General features: G+C 36.0%; 1 protein-coding gene across 1 annotated transcript in view; it reads left to right on the top strand.

The window, feature by feature from the left end:
• Positions 1 to 23,120, top strand: part of LOC135208397 (alpha-tocopherol transfer protein-like) — a 244,311-nt gene that overhangs the window by 130,675 nt on the left and 90,516 nt on the right. Inside the window, 1 exon segment of the mRNA XM_064240522.1 lies at positions 15,066 to 15,235. Coding sequence (XP_064096592.1) covers positions 15,066 to 15,235 — 170 coding nt within the window.

Below are 23,120 nucleotides of genomic sequence, written 5' to 3' on the forward strand. Positions count from 1 at the left end.
ACAACAGAGAACAGAAACTTCGGACCACTGCACTATAAGTTATTCCCATGGTATAGTGCAAATGGATAATATGCGATATTTGCGGCGTAATATTTGGAGGTGGGTTGATATCGATGCTCAATACAAACCCTGAATTCGACAGTCATATGTACAGCACTGTCAATATCAACTTAAATTAGTTACTATCCATTGTTGTTTCTAAACGAGGCAACAGTTCGAATCCCTCTGGTAACGAAGCAATGAACAGTTATAATTTTCCTGAGGTACAGTGAACTGAATATTACACGATAATTATGACTTGTTTTTTATGAATATAAAAAATACCACAGTGTATGAGGCAAATATATATAATATATATACATATATATACATACATACATTAAGCTGACAAATATCCTTTAATTTTTTAATTCGTCCCTGCCTGGAATTATATATTTTCATATATGTTAACTGAAGGGGAATTTTTTAGCTGATGATAGTTATTATCAACTGAAAAATTATCCTTTGATTAACATCTATGGAAATATATTATTTCTCAGGTAGAGCGAATTAGATATTAAAGGACATTTGTAGCTTAATGCGTATATATGAATCACGGTGATGTGATCAAACTATATATATATATATATATATATATATATATATATATATATATAATATATATATATATATATAGTGCTTACATAGTATGTATATAAAAATTTTAAAAGTATTTATGGCTGTTAGTGCAAGAGAAGATGGATGAAATTCTGCGTTTGAAGAAGGTATACCAATATTAAGATAACAGCCCAGCTTTTGTATTTATGACTGCTTTGAAGCTGTGCTTGGGGTTGTACTGCATTCGGAACCCATATCCAATTAGTGTTTGCAAGGTTGCAGCGATGCAGTTTACATTTTGATGCTTAGTTAAAGTGAAAAATTGTATTTCGTCCGGGAATATCAACAGAGCATCCTTGCGTGCTTTTTCGTTTGGGGGGACGCTGCTGAGTCGTGTGCATGTTGGCTTTCTGTGTTTACATTCCTGTTGGGAAATGATGTCCAAATACTGAATAGAGTAAGAGCAACATTATGGTTTTCACTTAAATCCACTGGTAATGGTTTCAATGCTAGTACAGTTCAGTGAATGCATTTGTAATTTTTTTGTCTTTAAAATTTGTAAAGAGGGTGGAATAGCACTTTGTAGTGAGGTTGGAATAGCACTTTGTAATGAGGTTGGAATAGCATTTTGTAATGAGGGTGGAATAGCACTATCTTAAATCCTGGTGTGTATTACGCACTTGTGGTACTATGATTGCAATGCCATCACAATTGTGGTTGTGTCTGCTCTTTGGGATCAAAAGTATTGTGTTTTTACTTTAAAATATTTAACACTTGATATGAAAACTTAATGAAAATAAGTACTGTTGTTAATTTTGTCAGATAATTTCCCGACTTATTTTTTTTCTTGATTACTTTGTTTCTTTCGTCTGCCTTCTTTCTTGATCGCATGAAACTTGTAAATAATCACTGCTTAATTGTTTTAGATCTAAAAGTTAACTTTATTTGTTTTATTGGAAGTCGCTGAACATTAAAAGAAGATTGTGTTGAATGTAATTATTTTAAGGGTAATAATATTAAGAATAAAGATGAAATATAGTTGTCACGCAATACCCTCCATAACATTGGCCTGTGGACGTTGAAATGCCTTCGTGTAATAAACAAAGGCCATCGAAAGGAATTTTTTAATTCATCTTAAATTAATAAAGAAATTTATTTGTGCCGATAAATTCCTAGGACATCCTTGGAAAATTTCACAGTGACTGTAAAAATGCTAGAATCTAATTTCGTGGGAAATTCACCACAACCTTCATTTCACACCAAACCAGTCAGTCTCCAGCATACACATTCTAACCCTACTTATGCTTCCATTATAGAAACAGTTTATCCAAACACGTCCGCGGTTAACATTTTGTAGTTATAATGGAAAAATAGTCTCTACCCTCAGAATGCTTTCCGTGCCTACTGGTACACAAAACGAGTATAAGGAATTTTCGGTATAAATGATACCAAAACCTGGCAAAAATAATAATAAAAAACGGCAAGAAGGACAGAAGCTACTTTGAAGCTCCACGTTCTAAGAGTGAAATATATGAAAGACTAACCTTAACTGATTCTAACAATCTTTCCTCATTGAAACGTAAATGTGCGTATTTCAACAAAACTATGAATATAAAACTATGTAGAAGGACGATGAGAAATATAATTATCTTTGTAAATTAATCATTGGGGTATTTTATCAATAACCTTTTCCCAGGAACCTAGTCGGGTTTGATCTTTCAAATACTGTCAGGCTCTTTTACACAAAACTTATGATAGATAAGTAAAGGATACTGTAGCCAGTGTTTTGCAGCTGACAGCAAATATCGTTGAGCCTTCTATCTAGCCTCATACTTGCCGATGTATTTTGGTAGTAAACAGTAAACACAAGGTCAGAAATTTTAGGTTCAGAAAAGGTGTTGCAGTTAATCGGGGCCAGTTCAGGTGAACCGTTGATCCAATACCACTACCACTCCACGGCCCAGGAGCAGTAACACCCGATCGCAGTTATCTTCTGCAATTTATCGTGTTTCTTTTAGAACTGTTGCAGTTCAAATGTGTTATACCTTTCATTATTGGTATAACCCTTCTCTACGTACTTAATTAAGATAACGCTGTCAGAATCCTAAAACTCGAGCCCGAACATCGCGACAAATACCATTTGCTTGAATATTTTGGGAAGTGGAGAACAACGGTGTTTTCATTGCTAACTGTAAACTTTTTATTTACTTACACAGAGATAAACTATTATCTCACACGGGGTTACTGTTTTCATGAACGAATTGTCATGGGTGTTGTCCATCTTCTCAGGAGACTGCTCATCACCAGGGGGTCGCTCAAAATGTTGTACATGGAGCCAGAACTGATTCTCGCGGTCTCGGCTGACTGACGAACAGTGAAAATGGGGTGCACACTGATTCAAAGAAAGGGGACATCTATGCTGCCCCTACCCATTTGAATTCAGCAACCATTTTCAATTATGAAATATGTAAGGAAGCATGTCGGATTCGTCTTTGTGAATTTGCTCTTAAGGCCAGAGCCCTCTTGTGCAAGTTCCTATTTATTGTGTACCCTTTTTCAGAATTTAGTGTTTTTCCAAGGGCCTTTCCTGCTAAATGTAGCAAATGCAAAAAATTGAGTTGTATATAATTGCAGAACTGGTTGAATTTTTAATATGCCAATTGTCTTTCTTGATAAATCTGAATACATTTTGAATGACACTAGAACCAAAAATATAGAATTTATAACCATATCAGGGGTTCTAAATTTGTGGTAGGTCGTGGGAGTTTATTTGGTAGTTACAAGTCCAGAAAGTATACCATTAGTTATTTCATGACCGTGTTATCATCATCTGGGGCTCTAAATCCAGATTGGAAAACTACTCAGAATATGGGATGTGGATATAATTGAGAGTAAAAGATGTAGACGATTTTTTTTTTACTTTCATTTTGCCATCCTTCTGCATTTGAAATGGCCTAACGATAGACTTGAACATTTTCTTCCTTGGAAATATTACTCTGACTTCGTGTAATCATAAACGCACGTGATCTTGATCTCTTCTTTCATTCCAATTTTGTACATGACATTTCCAGCTTAGTTTTTTACGGCTGACTTCGATATTTAAAGATGCAGGTGGATTTGGTGGCTGCAATAATTTTATTCTTCATTCATTCGGCTTATCCACTGATGTTCTTTTCTCGTTTTTTTTTTTTTCTTTACAAATCTTTTTACGTGATCATCCTCTCATTTCTAACTAAAAACGTGAAGTTGCGGTTGTGTAGTCTCCGTTCTTCATATCTGTCTTATAAATTATATAAGTACATTCTGGCTTGGCTGCCTTTGCTTTGCCGTTAGTTATTGAGAAAAGCGCTCAGTCACTTTAGGATTTAAAGGCGGTTATTTTGCTTTTGGGCAATAAGTATTTTATTGTTATTGATCTTGGAAACGTACTTTTTGCTTTAGTGCAAAGCTTATTGAAAAGATCCTCGTGCTACTTGTTCTGAGTTAGAACGAGAAGAGGTAAAGAGATATAAAAATCCTTTATAATGTTCGGCATTAAACATCAGTCACCATTCCATGAACACTCCACAACAGCTTTAACACGTTTACCCCTGACAGTGACGTAAAGGATCTGCCATCTTTTCTGATGCCTGAACACCTGTGAATTATGATGGCGCACAATGCATTCTCCCATCCATTTCCAATATCGCCCCACAGTTCCACTCTGTTCCATTCGTCTTTTGTCCTTGGTCTCTTCGCGGGCCTTTTTCGAGAGCCCATTACCGTCCCTTCTCTGGCTGTGTGATCTCATCCCCTGCCTTTTCTTTCCTTTAATGACGCTGACTTCTGTCATCACTCCAGCTGCAACTTCCTTTAATATTTTCTATTTGACTTGAGTAAGATGATGCAATGAAGATCTCTTCAAATGTATGTCTTCATACATATAAATACATTCGCAAATTAGGAGTGTTTGCTGTCTGCCCGTCTTTAGCTTAATAGGTTAAAAGTTGAATCCTCTTTGATTCTGCTTTGAATTATCCTCATGTCGATTGGACTTTTGTGAGTTTTTTGTTGGCTTTTTTCCTATAGCTTTGAAATCTGCGCTTTTTTTTTTTTACTTTTAGACAAAACGCTGAAAGTGAATGTGCATTAACATACCATTCAAACGTCAAATAAATTAAATGGAGATGAAAGGTGAACGGTAATCATCGAATTCTTGTAGTCTTATTTTTCAAAGTTTGAAATATTCTCATTATGTACCTCCTTAAAAGGAAGATGAATTTCTCTCTCTCTCTCTCTCTCTCTCTCTCTCTCTCTATCTCTCTCTCTCTCAGACTATGATATCCCTTTTATTCCCCTAAGCATATATGTTGAGACTGATAATTATTCCCATTAAGCAATTAGGATCCAAAGGGAAAGAAGCGTTGATATATCCTTTGAATGATTATGCCTTCACCTCCCGCACTGCTCGTCCTGTGTCCCCACCATCCCCCTCCCCTTCCTCCTCTCGCATCCTCCCCCACCCCCAGAAAAAGAATGAATTCTGATATTACAGTTCTAATTTTCAAAACAGGAAATAATTTCTCGCAGTCCTTCTTGCATTCAGAATACATTTTTTCCACGTTAAACAGTGATGTTCCCAATCAAAATTTCTATTAAACAACCATTATTTCTAAACCGGGAAATGTTTTCTGACCATCCAAAGTAATTCTGTCAAGCTGAACAATAAAATCCTTCATTAAAATGGAATATTGTACTTTGTTGTCAATAACTCCCGAAGTTAACAGTTTTTCAGGTAGTAATTTGTACTGTTTTATACATTACTCAGATGTTCCCATTTTCTAGTCATTTTTCCTTGTGTACGCATGAAAATGTAGGTGCATTTGTGTGTTTATGTGGGGTGAGTATTTGCAAGCATCTATAATGGTAAGGTTTTGCCATATTAATTTTCAAAAGATATAATATTTTGTCAACGTTGTGACATTGCCGACTTTTAAAGAGCTCGTTATCAGGATCATTCTTAAGTGAACGCGCCAGAAGAGCAGTCATCTTTGTTAGCAAACTTCCACAAGAAAAGAAGAACTAAATAAAATACAGTCGAAATAACAGCGATGATAAATAGCGGTTGAGATGCAAGTAAATTTGTAGGGATGAGTTTTAAAGTAGCTTTGCTGCCCTCCTTGAGCACCTCTTCATGAACCTCCATAACTTCACCAAACACTTTACCTCTTTAGTTCGATACTAGTTGAAAGACAGATGTCCTATTTATATTGCTGTCAGCCACCCCAACTAACGAATTACAATTTATTTAGGCGCCGAATAACCGAAAGTACCCCAGTGCTTGACTTGACAGCCTAAATTTCATGAAACTAACGAAAAGTCTTCCTGAGGCCAAGGAAGTACTACGTACCCAGTAGCGCTGAGTAACATCTACCGTAGCTTGAATTGATAACTTAAAGACTAATTAGGTATGCTCATCCTTATTACTGAATGGCTTGCACTGTAGTTTTGGTTGATAACTTATTGCGCAGTTTAAAGACTAATATACCCTTCTTTATTATGTTCTTATTACTCAGAACATTTTTTTTTTTAGAAATCTTAGAGATAATTTTGCTTTCTTAAGGGAAGTATGACCAACTAAGACTGGGAAAAGACCTATTTCCCGGGGTATGAAGGAAGCAATTAGTTTCCTTAAATAATTATGCACTAAGGGGGAATATTTTCAGCTTACGTTCCGGAACAATTATTACACTACAAGGCAAAAGGTAATTCCTCGAATGTTAACCAGTAGTTAAAAGTTTCTAATCATCTCTTGATAATCTATTCATTATTCGTGCCAACGAGAGATGGTTTGCTTTTTTGCCAACTAAGCCTTGACGAATCTAAATTGTTAAGTCTATGGAAACAAATATGAAGAATGTGGATTCTTCATTCTCCTGAACTGAGAAACATATCGCTTTTCCCAAAACAGGGGAACGATTTTCAGTGTCCATTCAAATAGATTTCCAGTGTTTTTGAGTCACAGGGAGTTACAAGGATTAGGATATCTCAAAGACTTATTAGACCATCCGAGGAGACATCATGTGTTCACTTATCTCGAGGAGCAGGTTTTACAATTCATTCACAGTGTTCTAATGATTTTGTCTAGTTTTCTTTTGAACGCTTCCTCACTGCTGCTGTTTACACTTCTTATCTTGTTAGACAGAAAATACTCTGCTCATGTATACGTGTGCTATTGGTTAGAGAGAGAGAGAGAGAGAGAGAGAGAGAGAGAAGGGGGTTGAGGGGGAGGCGGTTGTCATTTACGTGGTATCACATCCTAACAAAAGCGTCTTTTTCATTTACTGAACTATGTACCACTAACAAAATATTTTTACTATAAGCCGACTGATAAAATGTCTGTCATTACAAACTTGCCACTCTTTCCATAGTTACGTTATTTGCAAGAAAATATTCAGTAAGATTTTTTTGCTATTTTTAATATTGCTGTCAGGTTTCCTAATATCTTTACGAAAATGCTATTATTTGTTAACTAAGCAGATTATAAATCTTATTAAGAATGAAGCTTACCATTTTACTCAGACCATGTTTCGCCGGTGTTAATGGAATGTCTGATGACGAGCGTCGTATTTTCTACCTGCAGGTTGCAAGGGCAACGAAGGTGAAGGACAGTATTGTCCAGTTCAATTTAAAAGATAGTCCAAGCTGAAGATTGCCGTGGTTGACTCAATACCAAATAACAGAATGGAGTTCTAACATTTCTCTCTCTCTCTCTCTCTCTCTCTCTCTCTCTCTCTCTCTCTCTCTCTCTCTCTCTCGTGTGTGTTCCGATCTGATACTTTCTATTGGAGTTTACTTTCTACCTGAAGCCTTAAATGGCACGTTCATCCTGTTTTAAAATACCAAAGTCTGTTTGGTATTTTGGATTTACGCTTGCAAAAAGAGGTCGTTACGAAATGTGTGTGTATCACTGAAAATGTCATAGATTCATACACTAATGGAACTTTTTAAAAGAGCCTGTTAGTCATTGTTTATGTTAACGGTTAACATGTATTGTATTTATGAATCACAATCAAATTGCTTTAACGGGTTAACTTCCAAAGCAATATGTTGCCTCGTATAAATTTAAGCTGTTAATGGAATTGGAGGGTTTCCCTCGCAGATCCTGCTATATTCAGTCGATTAGATTTTAAAAGACGAGAAAACCAAATTTGAAGTTCGTTATTGATATTGCCGTTAAGGTAAAATATTGTGTGAAGTAATCAATGCTCTTGTAGGAATTGGGCTATCCACTTTTCAGGAAGAATGAAAATATCAAGGTCAGTTTAACGTAACATCTGTAGATCCATAGAGGTTAAGTGGGAAAGAAACGGACGACTGAACATTTCACTTTTGTAACAGTCTAAGAATTTCATATAATTTCTCATTTCAAGTATAAAATGCATATTATCTCCCTGAGCTTTGCTTATCTTGTACTTTGTTTCTTTTTATCCTTCCAGTCTAAGCTAACCAAACCTTACCTTATTGAAGGTGAACAATTAATCCACTGAATGCTGAAGGTGAGAAATTAATCCTAGGAATATCCTTGGATAATAATGGATCTAGTTCCCGATGAGAATTGAATCCTCGGAATACTGTACCCAAGACCATATTCAAATCAATATAGCGGAAACCGAAGGTGTTACACTTTCTAATGAATAATATCCTAAATAACTGCTGTTAATCCTTATCCTCAGGGGTTTCTAACCGGCCATGACAGTATAATTTGCTTAACCAGCGACGCACGGCGAGTCTAGAAACAGCATCGTCTCTTGCAATTTCGCTGATACATACCAATGAACTGCTATCGATGGACAACGCAATTCCCTTCCCTCCCCTTCCCTTCCCTTCCCTTCCCTTCCCTTCCCTTGCCATGGCTTAACTTGAGACCAATGAGCTGGGACGCGTGCCAAGTCCAGAACCCCATCTCTCTCGTTGCACGATTTGGGGATGATGTGATACTTAATGAAACGTGGCGTAATCATTATAAAAATGACCTTAGCTTTTATGAGCAGGTTTCTATGCTTACAGTTCTTACTTATTCAAAAAGGAAAATTAAATATTCACATTGCCTACCGAGTACCTTTGTTATCATTCATGATTTATCAAAAGTCAGGTTTTCCTCAGGATACATTGCCGCCTCTACTGTGACAAAAGGAACACTACCTGTCATTTGTTAAAAAGTAGTCTCAAGAAAAATCTGAATGAATATTGTTATGGGAAACGATAGACCGGTTCAAAACGAAGATGTAAAGGCAATGGAACATGGGAAAGAATATCTACTTAGTCTATTTCATATTATTGTACGAATGTTTTTATTTTATGTTTATTTGAGTGACTGGTTTGATCATTTTAAGTGCAGTAATACGTTTTCCCATCATTTATGCCGATACGACCACTTTGCTTGCTTTGGAGCAAATATTTAATTTCTTCAACAATGGCCGAGTTGAAAGCGTTAGATTAATGAGGCATCTCCCCACCCCACATCTGTAGATCCTAACTCACTGTTGCGTGGCTTGGCGGGTGTCTGCTCTTCAGTGATCACATTTAACACAGGATTTAACACAGCCTAGGCATTTATATCATTAAACTACATACCAAATTTTGTAAACTCTATCGCTCCCGTACTTTGATATTTTTCCTGTGGTAAAACATAGGTGAAGGGGACTAATGAATCAATAGTAACAATAAGTACTAGTATAATTTTTTCCTAGAAAAATTGAATTAACATTTCTGTCTGGTTAACTTTTCTGTATAGTTTTCCGCAGTTGCGAGAGAAGCTTTTCTTTAACGAATAAAGAATAATATATATATATATATTATATATATAAATATATATATATATATATATTATATATATATATCATATCTATATATATATATATAAAATATATACGTAATAATATTTTAAAATGTATATATATATATATATATAAATTTATACTATATATATATATATATATATATATATATATATGTATCTATATATATATACATATAATATATATAATATATACGTATATGTATGTATATATGTGTGTATATATATATATATATATATATATATATATATATATATATATATATATTATTTTTTTATTCGTTAAAGAAAAGCTTCTCTCGCAATTGCGGAAAACTATACAGAAAAGTTAACCAGATAGAAATGTTAATTCAATTTTTCTAGGAAAAAATTATACAAGTACTTATTGTTACTATTGATTCGTTAGTCCCCTTCACCTATGTTTTACCACAGGAAGAATATCAAAGTACGGGAGCGATAGAGTTTACAAAATTTGGTATGTAGTTTAATGATATATATATATATATATATATATATATATATAGATATATATATATATATTATATATATATACATATATATATAATATTATATATATATATACATATATATATATTAAAATTATATATTATAATATAATAATAATATATGTTATTATATATATATATATTATAATATTATATTATATATATAAGTATATATAATTTAATAAATATATATAAATAATTTATATATATATATAATATAATATATAGTATATATATATATATACGTAATAGTATTATGAATCAATATTATAATATATATATATATATATAATAATATATATATATAATATTATGATAAAGATATATAATATTTATATATATAAGTATATATGATATAATATATAAATCTGTTATATATAATATCTTATTTAATAGATATATGTATACAAATATGTCAGCAGTAAAAAAACTGTTACATATTTTAGTACAAAACAATTAGTGGGTAAATTACTTACGAGGGATGCAATTGAAATAATAACCAGCCAGTCTTTGAGCAATTTCGCTGATAAAAGAGAAAGGGATCTTTAAGCCAATTTTATTTTATGAGAATTTGGATTCAGTCAGTCACATTTAATATATATTATAATATATATATATACTATATAATCATAATTATATCTATCGATATATATATATATGTATCTATTATATATATATATGTTAATATATTATTATATATATGTGTGTGTGTGTATATATAATATTATATAGATATATATATATATATATATATATATATATATATATATATATATATATACGTATATATATATATATAATATATATATATATATATATATATATATATATATATATATATATATATATATATATCTATATATATATATATATATATATATATATATCAAATGTGACTGACTGACTCCAAATTCTCATAAAATAAAATTGGCTTAAAGATCCCTTTCTCTTTTATCAGCGAAACTGCTCAAAGACTGGCTGGTTATTATTTCAATTGCATCTCTCGTAAGTAATTTACCCACTAATTGTTTTGTACTATAATATGTAACAGTTTTTTACTGCTGACAGATTTGTCAAGAGAGAATTAGGGATTACAAGAATTTAAAACTTGCAATCACTAGAGGGAAGACCTCGGAAGAAACTTCCTGTCTTGAGAAAAACTTAGTACTGAAAAGATTCAATGGAACAGCGTCACGGTAGTTACATTTTTATTTTAATTATCTCTGATCCTATTACAAAATTCAAAGACTCTACCTCGTAACTGAAATTTATTGTTTGTTGTGAATATTAGGGATGTGGCAAGATAAGGAAGAAAATTTAGCAAAATATAAAAAGAAAACCTTCTTACGTTTATGGAAGTTGAAGTCTTGACGAGCCTAACGAACTTTGCAACTTGGGCACTTCAGTCGTGGCTGTGAATACATTTACTTTAGTATCTTTAAGTCTCTAATCTAGATATAACATATGACACTACATTCCACCCTGCTTCTCTTCCTGACAAGGGGAAAGCATTCTTCCAGCATTTTTGTTTTTTTTTAGCCTGAAGGGACACGCTGAAACGGTCCGACTCAAACAAAGATAATTTTTTATCTTTTTACTCTGCTGGACAACAAATACTTTTTAATTCTTGTATTTGTTCCTTTTATGCTGTGTTTGCTCGCCAGGACAAACAGTTGTTTATTTTATACACTAACTAAGCCCATCGGAATGTTTCCTGATACAACAAAGAAGTACTACAGGGAGCTGGCGATTTTTTCCTAACAGAGTAAGCAAATGCAAGGGGAGACTGCAGTAGACAAAGGATTTTTTTTTTTCAGGGATAATATGATAAAGGTAATTCCGAGCCTTTGCCTCGGTCGGCTTATAGCTCCCAGGAGTAGTTTTATGGCACTCCTCTTCCTCTGCAACCGCGTATTAATGATTCTGTTGATCTCCAGGAGACTTTGCGAAGCTCACCATGACTCGTTTATGCCCCCTGTATGTGTGTCCTGAGGCAGCAGCAGAGCGTAGCGAGACATTCCTTATTCAATCGTCCCTTTCGAAGAGTTAATATCTGTTAAAGTCGCAGCAATGATGGGGTACTATCTTTGAATGCCAGATGCCGTTAATTAACACAGGGTAACCAGCGCTACTGAAATTTTTAGCAGACCGTACTAATGCTGAGAGAGGTGAATGTTCAGGACAAGACCCAAGAGGTGGACAACTGATACAAGAAACAATCGCAGTTAACCACATGGGAGGTATTGGAAAAAATTTCCTGAAAGTGAAAGAAAGCATAAAGTAAAGGATTCAAGATTTAGTGTAAGATATTTCGTTCGCCTACAGATGTTACCCTCCTTTAGAAGATCATGTTGAAGATATAAAATATCTGTTTTAAGTTTTTTGCGGTATTTTTGTCGTATTTTACTGACTTCCTGATTAACCAGCGCTCTTTGAATTCACTTCTTAGGAAATAGTGTTATTAGCACATGCTATACTGTGCGTATGTGTTGTGTGTGTGAGAGAGAGAGAGAGAGAGAGAGAGAGAGAGAGAGAGAGAGAGACTCTTGAGACTAGTTAGGTAAACTGATGAAGAGGCTTATCAAAGTTGAAGTAATTTATCCTCACTTTATTTACAGAGTTCAGCTGACGCCAATATTAACTAATTGAATTACTCTAAATAAATTTCAGGCAAAAAATACACTTAACTATAAATAAGGTTCTCGGGAGGCTGAAAGAGCGATGCCAAATGCGCTTTCCTCATTGTGCAAATATGGCTATTGAAGACTCATTTTCGATCCTAATGAAAAAAGCTTTATTTAAGAAACACGTTATAATTGATGGCAGTTTTATAATAATAATAATATTATTAGAAATAGAATAAGAAAATATTCATGAAGACAATTCGAGAGCCCTTTCCTCGCATTCTGCCGCGTCTGCGTTTACCCTAAGGCGATGGTGATGAAGAAACCAAATTGTAGATTTGGGTCAGTAGCCTTGGATTGACCCATCCCTTAACTAGGTCAACACGAGGAACAATGGGTATCTCCCCAAAACGAAGCCTCAGCCCTCTAACAAATCAAGTTATATATAATGTCTATAAATATTTCTCCAAGAAAACTATAGCGTAAAATAATGAAAATCGATAAATGCTATGTTCTTCAAATTACATTTGTGCAATCTTTAAACACCCTCGGCAATACGTCAGTGTAAGAAAAACCAAAGAAACGAAAGAAAAACTTCCCTAATTAAAAGGAAAATAAAAACGAGCCTAATAATTACTGGAAGTGATGCCAAAAACAGTCTAAGATCATGACCTTACATTTAAAGGATGTAGCGAGTCACCTGGTGATAGTTAATATTTAAATGTTATGTAATGTATCATGCTCACATATCTTCAATTTTTATGATAATAACATTTCTAAAGGAACTTGGCATTAAACTCCGTTGTTTACAAGAGCAGCAAAACTAGGAAAAACCAAAGAGGATTATAACAGGGGAAGGTCTTAGGAGGAAAGGGCATCCACAATCCACGAGTTACCCTCGAGAAACGGAGCTACGTCAACGCTGTTAATAAGCGATTTGGGGGTCGTGGTGGGGAGGGGGGAGAGGTCTTTTGACTGACTTCGTTGGTTCACCCATATATTGTTTTTATTTTCATAGTTTCTGATGTGTATGTTATCAAAGCAGAATGCATAGCAAACAGTGAACGAAGTAAAAGAATCATTTTAGTGCAGTTTAAATACCAGCAAATGAAAGTTGTTTAAATGCCAGTAAATGAAAGTGTAATTTAAATACAGTAAATGAAAGTTGACAAACGAACATGAACGCCTCCTAACATTCGTCAAATCTTTTCGTCAATCATAGCCTAAAGGAGACAGTATTTACCCTACTGGTTAGAAATTGAAGAAACGTTGACCGTATAATAATAAAGAAAGTGCTGAAAGTCTGTCTTGTCGATGGTTTCTCCCTCGCTATGAGAGAAGTCCCTTAAGTTTCTACCGTTTTATATCGAAAAATTATGACATATAGTTTGAAGGAACTTTGGTCACATCTGTCTTTTTTTTCTGCTTTTGATACTTCCCGTAAGGGGGTAGTGCCGTCAGTACACGTCATCCGGTGTACTGTAGGCATTACTTAAGGTTCTTTGTAACGTGCCTTCGGCCCCTAGCTGCAACCACTTTCGTACATTTTACTGTACCTCCTTTCATATTCTCTTACTTCAATCTTACTTTCCCCCCTCCCCTAACAATTGCTTCATAGTGAAACGGCGAGGTTTTCCTCCTGTTACACCTCTCAAACCTTTCACTGTCAATTTCCATTTCAGCGCTGAATGACTTCATAGGTCCCAGTTCTTGGTCTTTGGCCTAAATTCCATATTCAGTTCAATTCAATTCAATTCAATACTTTTGTTATGACATCCAGGTATCCAGTCCACTACTGAGATCGAGAGACATCTGATGTTTTCTGGAAACGGGCTCAGATCACTCTTCGGGAAAAATGTTGTTTGCTGTCTGTTTCCTTCCTTGAATTTTGTCTCACTTTTGATATCTCTTTCTTTGTTATTCACCGTTGCTTGCAAATAAAGCCCACTACACAACAGTTCTGTTGCATTTCCATAACGTTACATCCACGTTCGTTTTCAAAACTAAATTCCAACTCTCTCTCTCTCTCTCTCTCTCTCTCTCTCTCTCTCTCTCTCTCTCTCTCTCTCTCTCTCTCTCTCTCTCTCTCTCTCTCTCTGCATTTTTCCTTTGACGAGCACAGGTTTTCCTTTTGATCCCAGTGTGACCATAATTTTTCATATTCCTGGCGTTATTTTAGATTGTACTGTTGTTAACGACTTGATATTCAAGTTAAAGGTTCAGGCCTTTCTTTTATTCTTGCGCGCGCGCGCGCACACACACATACACACACACACACACACCACACACACACACACACACACATATATATATATATATATATAATATATTTTACATATATATATATATATATATTAAACACACACAATATGGCTTGTGTGTCTATTCTTATATGTATTGAGTAAAAGAAAATGTTGAAATTGATTTCTAAACTTCTATAAGGAATTCTATCGACTTCCGACGAATGGGAAGATTAAATCGTTGTATTTTCTTTGACAGGTCAATTACGTTCTCTTGGGTCTGGGCACTTCTGGCGTAAAAAAAGCAAAAGGAAAATGGTGGAAACACGCGATGAAACCACCGGTTTGTTCAACAATCCTCAGCCTCCACCTAAGTCAGAGACTTCGACCCAAAGCACCGCTAGTACTCGGGACCCCCAGAAGGATGAGGTAAGTGTCGGTTCAAGAAAAAAAATAAAATATCGGTGCATGATCTTCGGAGGGTTAAAGTAAAATATATGAAACTTACTCCGTTCTTGTCAAATGTACTAAATTGTGACATTAAAAGTTTATAACACAATGTTTTAAATAAACGTGCCTCTCTCCCCTGTGTATGCCATTCGGTTATAAGATGAAAACTACTGCTTTATAAATGAATAAGTAGATTGTTTAGCCTTAACCGGTCACGATGCCCTTTACCGATTCTGCTCCATAATCGTCATTGAACAGTCAAGAGAGATCCCCAAAAGTTCACTCTTCCCAAAATAATTCTCTCTCTCTCTCTCTCTCTCTCTCTCTCTCTCTCTCTCTCTCTCTCTCTCTCTCTCTCTCTCTCTCTCTCTCTCACACACACACACACACACACACACACACAAAACACACACACACACCGTGCACAAATACGCAGACTTTATGGGCATATTCATGAGAGTATTGCTAGGTTAGTAAACCAAATATTTGAATTTTAATAAATGAATCAGTGATGTTCTCTAACTCGCTCTGAATACATACATTTTCCTTTTGGTGTGTTAGTGTAAATTTGAGTGTTAGTCTGAATCCCGTAAGTACATGAAAGAGACTCGAGGGGGAGAGCGCTAGCAACAAAAACAAACTTTCCGTATTGGTAGATGGATTCAGACTTGGGAAAGAAGTCATAGAAAATGGTTTTTGCGAACACCAGATGATGACTATGAGAATGATGAATGTAGAGGACACTATATACGTATCTGAACTTTTTATAAATTCGGCAGTAATAATAGTGGTATATTTACATGTCACTATGGATATTTTATCCGTTTGATCAGATCAATAAATGCCACTGAGGCTTTTGATTGATTGATTGTTCCCTTGAGAATACAAACCTTGTCGTTTATATGGATGGATTAGTACCTTCAGCGAAAACTGGTCTGGTCTTTGAAGTTGATAATAAGGTAGTTGTGACAGGTGAGTGAAGAGCTTGAGGACCCAGTTATTCATTGTTTTTCATAGCTGTTGGTAACGTTTTGTTTAATATTTCGCCAAATGAATGGTTGACTTTAACATCTTTTGTGTTTTATTACGATCTTGACCGTAGTAAAAATGCCTGATGGTTGTTCTCCTCAAAAGAATGAGCGATGTAGATTCAGGTAATGTGAACACATGCATGCAAGTTTCGTGTCTTCTTTTGTTAAACATCATTTTTATTGTACTTTCTGAAGAGGTCAGAAGCGAGTACCGTCTCAGAAATGCACTGAGTGTTTCTAGTTGTCACCTGCCCATCAGAACAAATACAGGTCGATTAGGATGAAGATCCTATTGGTGTCCTTCAAGGGTAATTCACTACCATTCTGCCCCTGCACTTTATCAAATTTCGCCGGCTTCATCCCCTGCTGCTGCTCAGATGGATGATACCTTTCCTTGTACATTTTTTTTATTTTTTTCAGCCAGAAGCTCCTTATCTGCCTCAGTCTTGGCTTACCTCACTACTTAGTAGCTGCTCTTCTATCTGAGACTACTGTGGCTCACACCATTCTTGATGTTCCTGATGGCCTTGCTGCCTCTGCTATGGCTAATCCAGCAGCTCATGTTGTACCGTCTGTCCCCTCCAGGATGTCTGCCTCGACTTTGTTCTTGAAGGCCTGGGAGAACTTGGAGAAGTCTGATGTTGTAGGAGGTGAAAGAACTGCTACCCTTCTTCACCTTCCTCATCCTACTTAATGTCTTCCTCCTCCTCTTCCTCTTTTTTTTATCTCTAGATTGACGGGAACAAAGAAAGATGCATGCAAGGCAGCTCTCTGCAAGAAGTCATAAGTAGTGGAGGGAGGAACTAACCCTGACTCTTTCCATGCTTGCATTAAGGGAAAAGCACAAGCTTCCCAGGACCATCAGCCATTATAGGCCTTCAGAGTTAGCCTGATCTATCCCAGGACATGTGCATAACCAGTCGATGGATCACAAGCTAAGTCTAGAGCTCACTCTAGCCACTCATCACAATCTTCAGAGCAGAGTGCACTGTTTCCCTGAGCTGTTTCTAGATCTATGGGTCCCATGCTATCTGAGCCCTTGTAGACAAAGTTAGAAAGGCACTTTTGGAACGTCATTTGGTTCATTCAACACTGAGATATCCTCAGGAAGAAACAAGCTCTATGCCTTGGTAACTGGTGCCATCACAAGAGAATAACCTGCGTTTTGCCACCGAGGCTTCAACATCATGTCGCTTGCTCTCACTTCCAAACTGCTTCTTCACTTGCTCATGTGATAGAGATATAATGCCTCAGAGAACTGAGATATCCCCTTTGGATGTATCCTGTTTGTCTTTGCAGTGGAAAACTGCTTTCTTGGAGTGGCTTCAAGCTGAAGGAATCTCTTTATTATTTGCCAAAACAAGACCTATGGGGTTGGTTGCCCACACCATAAATTCTTATAGGGAATGAATCTCATTTTCTGTAATCTCACCCAGGTGAGGATCCCCCCTGTTCTCATTCATTTTCAAGTTCTTGCTGATAAGGCAAAGTCCATCAAGACCTTAACAAGTGATTCGAGAGTTTTTGATGCTCCTCTCGTGGCAAATGAACGTGATGATCATGACAAGACCCCAATGTAGTTTTACCAGATCAGGACCAAACAACATAGGCCTGATTGTTGATAACTACTATTATTACTGGCAGACAAAAAGAGGTAAGTATCCTAGAACAATGCTTTCTTCTGTCTTCAGGAAGCTATCTAACAGGCTGTACAAGCTATTGGGAGAGGTTGACAGTTCCATATGCAAAGTAAGGACTCATGAAGTCAGGGGCATTGTTCCATCCCTAGCATTTTGAAGGAACTTTTCATTGGCACGGGTACTGAGGGGGGCACGTGTCAGGCATTGTTAGAACACCTTTACATCCTGCTGCCTTAGGGATGTAGCCCATGAGTCTTCGTATACTTTCTCCTTAGGGTCTGCAGTGGCTGCTCTGCTTGTTGTATGGCTGCTTAATCCCTGATAGATGTGAACGTTATGAAAGGTTAGTTACATGAAAGGTAACTGGTACTCTCTCTTTTTTTATTTTGTCTTTTGTCCAGCAGTCAGCAAGTGCAGTTGAGTAACACAACAGAACTTTTGACTTTTTGTAGTTGCTAGATGTGAATCCCTCCATCTCACTTTTAACAAGGGGGCTGTGCTGGTTTCCTGTTCCAAGACGAAGGCCATAGTTCTAAATGTTCCAAGGGTGAGGTTACATACAAGCCAAACTGGCACAGGGCCCTGTCTGCATTTGAATTACTTATGCCATTCTGTACAGGTGTTCTAGGAGTCAGTTTTTCTCTCCTCGCATTTACATTTCTGGGTGAAAGAACACCACTAATCTTGTTCTTTGGATAGTGCCTCCCACATAAGGAGTGAATCTCAATATTGAAAATTCAAGATAAATTGCAATTTTTCTAGATATACAAACCTAGTCTTTTATCATAATTTCATTTGTGACCTGCCCACATTCCAAAATGGAAAAACGATGCTTTTAGTTGCATGAGTCGATGAGTCTCCACCCCATCAATCCATTAGTTAGCTACCTTTTTACCAGGCTTCAACATTCAGACTAGCATTTGCGGAAAGTAATCCATATAAAAGACTTCAGGCTTTTATATCAAAGGCAAAGGCAAATTTTCCTCAATTTGTAATATTTTCTTCATACAATGTGTAACCAAAAGTATCGATTACTAGCAGACTGTATATCTCCAGGAAGATCTCGATGTGTGTTTAGTCATGAAGCAATCAAATTAGAATTATACATTAAAGATTTGTTATGATGACACTGATTTTAATTTGCACACTTGCTTTTCTGGTTAATCTATTCTACTGCAATGCTGTGGAGGTATCACCTTGGCAATACTATTGATGATTTCAAAACTTCCAAGCCCAGGAGGCTACAGTGCTACTCTTTAGAGCCATGTATCATTACTCAATTGACACTGGAGCACACAAACACACACGAATAAACAGAAGGGTCATTTATGAGTAAATTCATTCTGAAACTGAACATATGTACTTAGCCCATTGTTTGTTTATTAGTTTAGAATTTACATACCAAACTCATGCTGCTTGTTTGTTTTCTGGGGTTCACTTATGATAGCAGAATACTACAAAGATTCTATATAAAGCAAGAAACTAAATTCAATGTTACTTGTTACCAACTACAAGTGACATAAAAACCAAGGTTAACAGAAAACTTGCAAGAAATCTAGGATTATTCTCTTGCTCTGCTAAATCCAATGAAAGCAAGGGAGTTTAATGGTGTGTAACGACCTACAAAATGGTCAATACTCAGGAAAAAATGTAATGGAAATTGGAGAGGTGTCTATTCCACACATCTGTTTTAGGCCTCACCACTTACAGGATATTTTATGCAAACCATAGATTTATATTTGTTGCGAATTGATGAGTGTCGCTAAACATGTATTTTTACCACCATGTTGTCTCCTAAACGATAGTTAATGATAGTTATTGGTTTCTTCATATAGTTATATGCAACATACTTTACATATTTGAGGTAAAGAATTTAATGACCGAATTGTAGCTTCTCACTCACACTAAGACCATGGAAATGAGGTAACGATCAGTAGGTTGGGTTGCGAAGTTTTAACAAGACTCAAAGGAATGGTCTTAATGGTACAATATCCAAAGAAGAGAAATGTTATCTTTTTGGACTAGATATAAATCTGAGTTTGAAATTTATGAGTTAGCCCATTGCTACATGCAAGACTACTGACACAACTTTCACAGAAGAGGAGTAAAGTTGAATCAACACCACAACGGAATTTTTTCCATGCAGGAGTAGAGTTGATGAGTAAAAATTAGCCAGAAGAAAACGAGAGCCTTGGGAAATTGGGTGTTAGAAAGCTCCAAATTTTTAGGTAGCAGAGGAAAATAATCATCACTAAGCCATATAGTTAGTCAGCGTTATTGATTCAGTCTGACAACTATGGGATGAGTTGTTCAAAAGATAAAGCTAAAATTTTTTGCTCCTTTTAAGTTCTTGTCTATACTGCCTGCAAAGTTTTGAGGATAGCATGGAGAAGAACGTTTCTCACTTTTCTCTCATATACGCTGTATAAGTGACCTGGAATTCATTCATGCATTAAAAATTAATCATAATTGCACCAAAACAAGGGAACAGTATGAGAATGAGGAACAAATGTTGAAATTTGCTAAGAGAAAAAATAGAGCGAATTCCATTGGAAGAAATATCAGAGAATGCAATACCATGCTAGTTTAGTGTATCTGTAAGACATGTATGGTTTTGGGTGCATGTTAAATGCCGTTTTAGAGGATTGGAGGGAAAACTATGGAAGTAAATGACAGTCCTTGTTGAACCTATACTAGGAATATGGTTCATAAGTTTAGATATTGTTGAACCAAATTCTTTCCCTGGAAATGGGTCCATGCAATGATAGGAAAAATGCGTTTCACTGTGTTGAATTTATGTGAAATAAAAAATGCAAAGGGTTAGAGAGGGAAGGATAAGAAATGACTACACATCTGCAAAGTTTAACTGTATCTTCTAAATTGGCTTGTTAAAATACCGGGAATAGAGGGTTGAAAAGTGTGTATGTGTGTTTGTGTTCTATCTTTTTTGTATTTGTGAATATGGTCTTTGAGGAAAAGAAAAGAAGTCAAAGGACTTGAAAATCCAATTAGTTGAAAAACTAGAACATCGAAAGTTGACCTTATATAGATGCTGAGTCTGCAGTGTTGCTAATGATGCCTACAAGTTATCTTATGGATCTGCTGAGAAGTATCTCCCTAAGTCAACAATCAAAGATTGTGTGTGTGTGTGTGTGTGTGTGTCTTCTCCCGATATCCTCTCATACAGATTTATTTTGTAACTGCGTGGTGTATCATTGTGCCTAGCATATAAAGTAAAATCTTTCACCTTGTTATCTTTTGAAGTAGTGTATCAGATTATTCAACTATTTCATTAAACGTGACTGTAACAACAAACTGAATTCTTTTTAAACAAACAGCTTTTCCCTTCGAATCTCCATTTTCATTGCCATCAGTGTGGAGCTGGTAGAGATCATTAAGCGTGTTTTTGCAGGTGTGTGCACACCTGGCGTCGCAGGCAGAACCGAGGATAATGAATCCAAACTAGAATCTGTTTTCAAGGCAGAATTGTATTTTGACGTTTCGTTCTGTGAATTCGATAGTGACAGCAGGCTCGTCTCTCGAAAAGGATAGGGAAACAGGGGGAAAAGATGGCTACAAAGAAACCTCCAACGTGTTAGTGAGTAGCAATGTTTAATTGCCGCCAAGGCAGGGCACTGAAGACTCAAATTAGCCGTTTCAAGTCCATGTAACCAGAATTCGGTCGGACCTCTTTGTGTCCCATTATCTTTTACATCACGCTCCAAAGCACTGTTAGGGATAAAGGTGGTAGCCCCATGGCTGTCCCTTCCCTTTTCCATCCATATGAATCGTTGTAGGAAATGAACTGAATTGACTGCATTGCGTTTGCAATTATGCGTTGTTTTCTGAACTGACATTTTAACAGCACTCTACGTTTTGTATCCTATACAATCTTGAGATTTTTCTTCTCCAAAACTTCCATTGGTAATCTTCAATCATTTTAGATTTGAAAGCGCAACAAGACCAGAGCTTTAGTTACAACATAACAGCCATAGATTTTTTTTCTCTCAATGATATTCCTTTCCCATTCCTTAAAATAGATGGTGTTGTTAAGCAGGGATACCAGCAGAGATTGTATGAAAAAAAAAAAAAAAAAAAACTTCAAATAAGCACCAGACCATGCATAAGGCATTTCATTTCTGTTTCCCCTCTCGCCTTTACCGTATTTTTTCTTAGGGGCGTTTGGTTATCGGTGCAGGTGGCAATGATGACAGAATCTTAATTACATTTTCTTATAAGTCGACGTGGGTCGTTTTATCTCAAGGTTCAACTCTTCTGGGAGTAATGTAAATGTTTACGTGCTCATATCCATTTAGTCATCAGTGCTTTGTATTTTTGCATTAAATTTTGCCTTGTTTAGTTGGTTATTATGACCATTATCCAGTCGTTTTCACTATGACAGTCCCCAGAAAGAGGGTAGGATAAAGAAAAAAAGTTGGCTAAATTACAGCGTCGAAATAATGAGAAACAAGGTAGAGAGCAAGGGGAGTTTTCAAGAGGGAAGAGACCACACCATTTAATTCTGATTGCGTTTGTTCGTTTGTGTATGTGTGTGTGTCTGAAAGAGAGAGAGAGAGAGAGAGAGAGAGAGAGAGAGAATTATTTTATAAAAAGAGGTGATAAGGTAATGGCAAGGAACAATACGCAGAACTGAAATAGGGAAAATGTAATTGAGCATCAGAAAAGGGGATAAAGGCAAGAAACGTGAGATGAAAAAACGACGGAGAGATTTATTTTCATTTGCAGCTGAGAGAAATTTGCGAACTTCTGCAAAGAAACAAAGCCACACTGTCAAATTGCTGTTTGTTGTACCACTACACAAAAACACGTAATGGAGAAGCGTCTAAGGTTTGATTTCTGGAAATAACGGTATAGATATCACATTGGACAATAATAAAGAAATCCGTTGGGGGTTGGGCGGGGGGGATTGGTGGGGGGAGGGGGAATGCTGCCGTCAGCGTACCTCACCCAGTCCACTGCGGATTACTTAAAGTTCTCTGCAGCGTTCTTTCGCCCCCTAGCCCTTTTCATTCCTTTTACTGTACCTCAGTTCATTTTTTCGTTCTTCCATCTTACTTTCCACTTTCTCCTGTTACGCCGTTAAATCCTCCTGGACTCCTTCCCTTTCGGCTCTAAATGACCCTATAGGACCCACCACTTGGCATTTAGCCTAAATTTTATATTCCATTCCAT

This window comes from Macrobrachium nipponense, chromosome 35 (genome assembly GCF_015104395.2).
Source record: "Macrobrachium nipponense isolate FS-2020 chromosome 35, ASM1510439v2, whole genome shotgun sequence".
Classification (NCBI taxonomy): Eukaryota; Metazoa; Arthropoda; class Malacostraca; order Decapoda; family Palaemonidae; genus Macrobrachium; species Macrobrachium nipponense.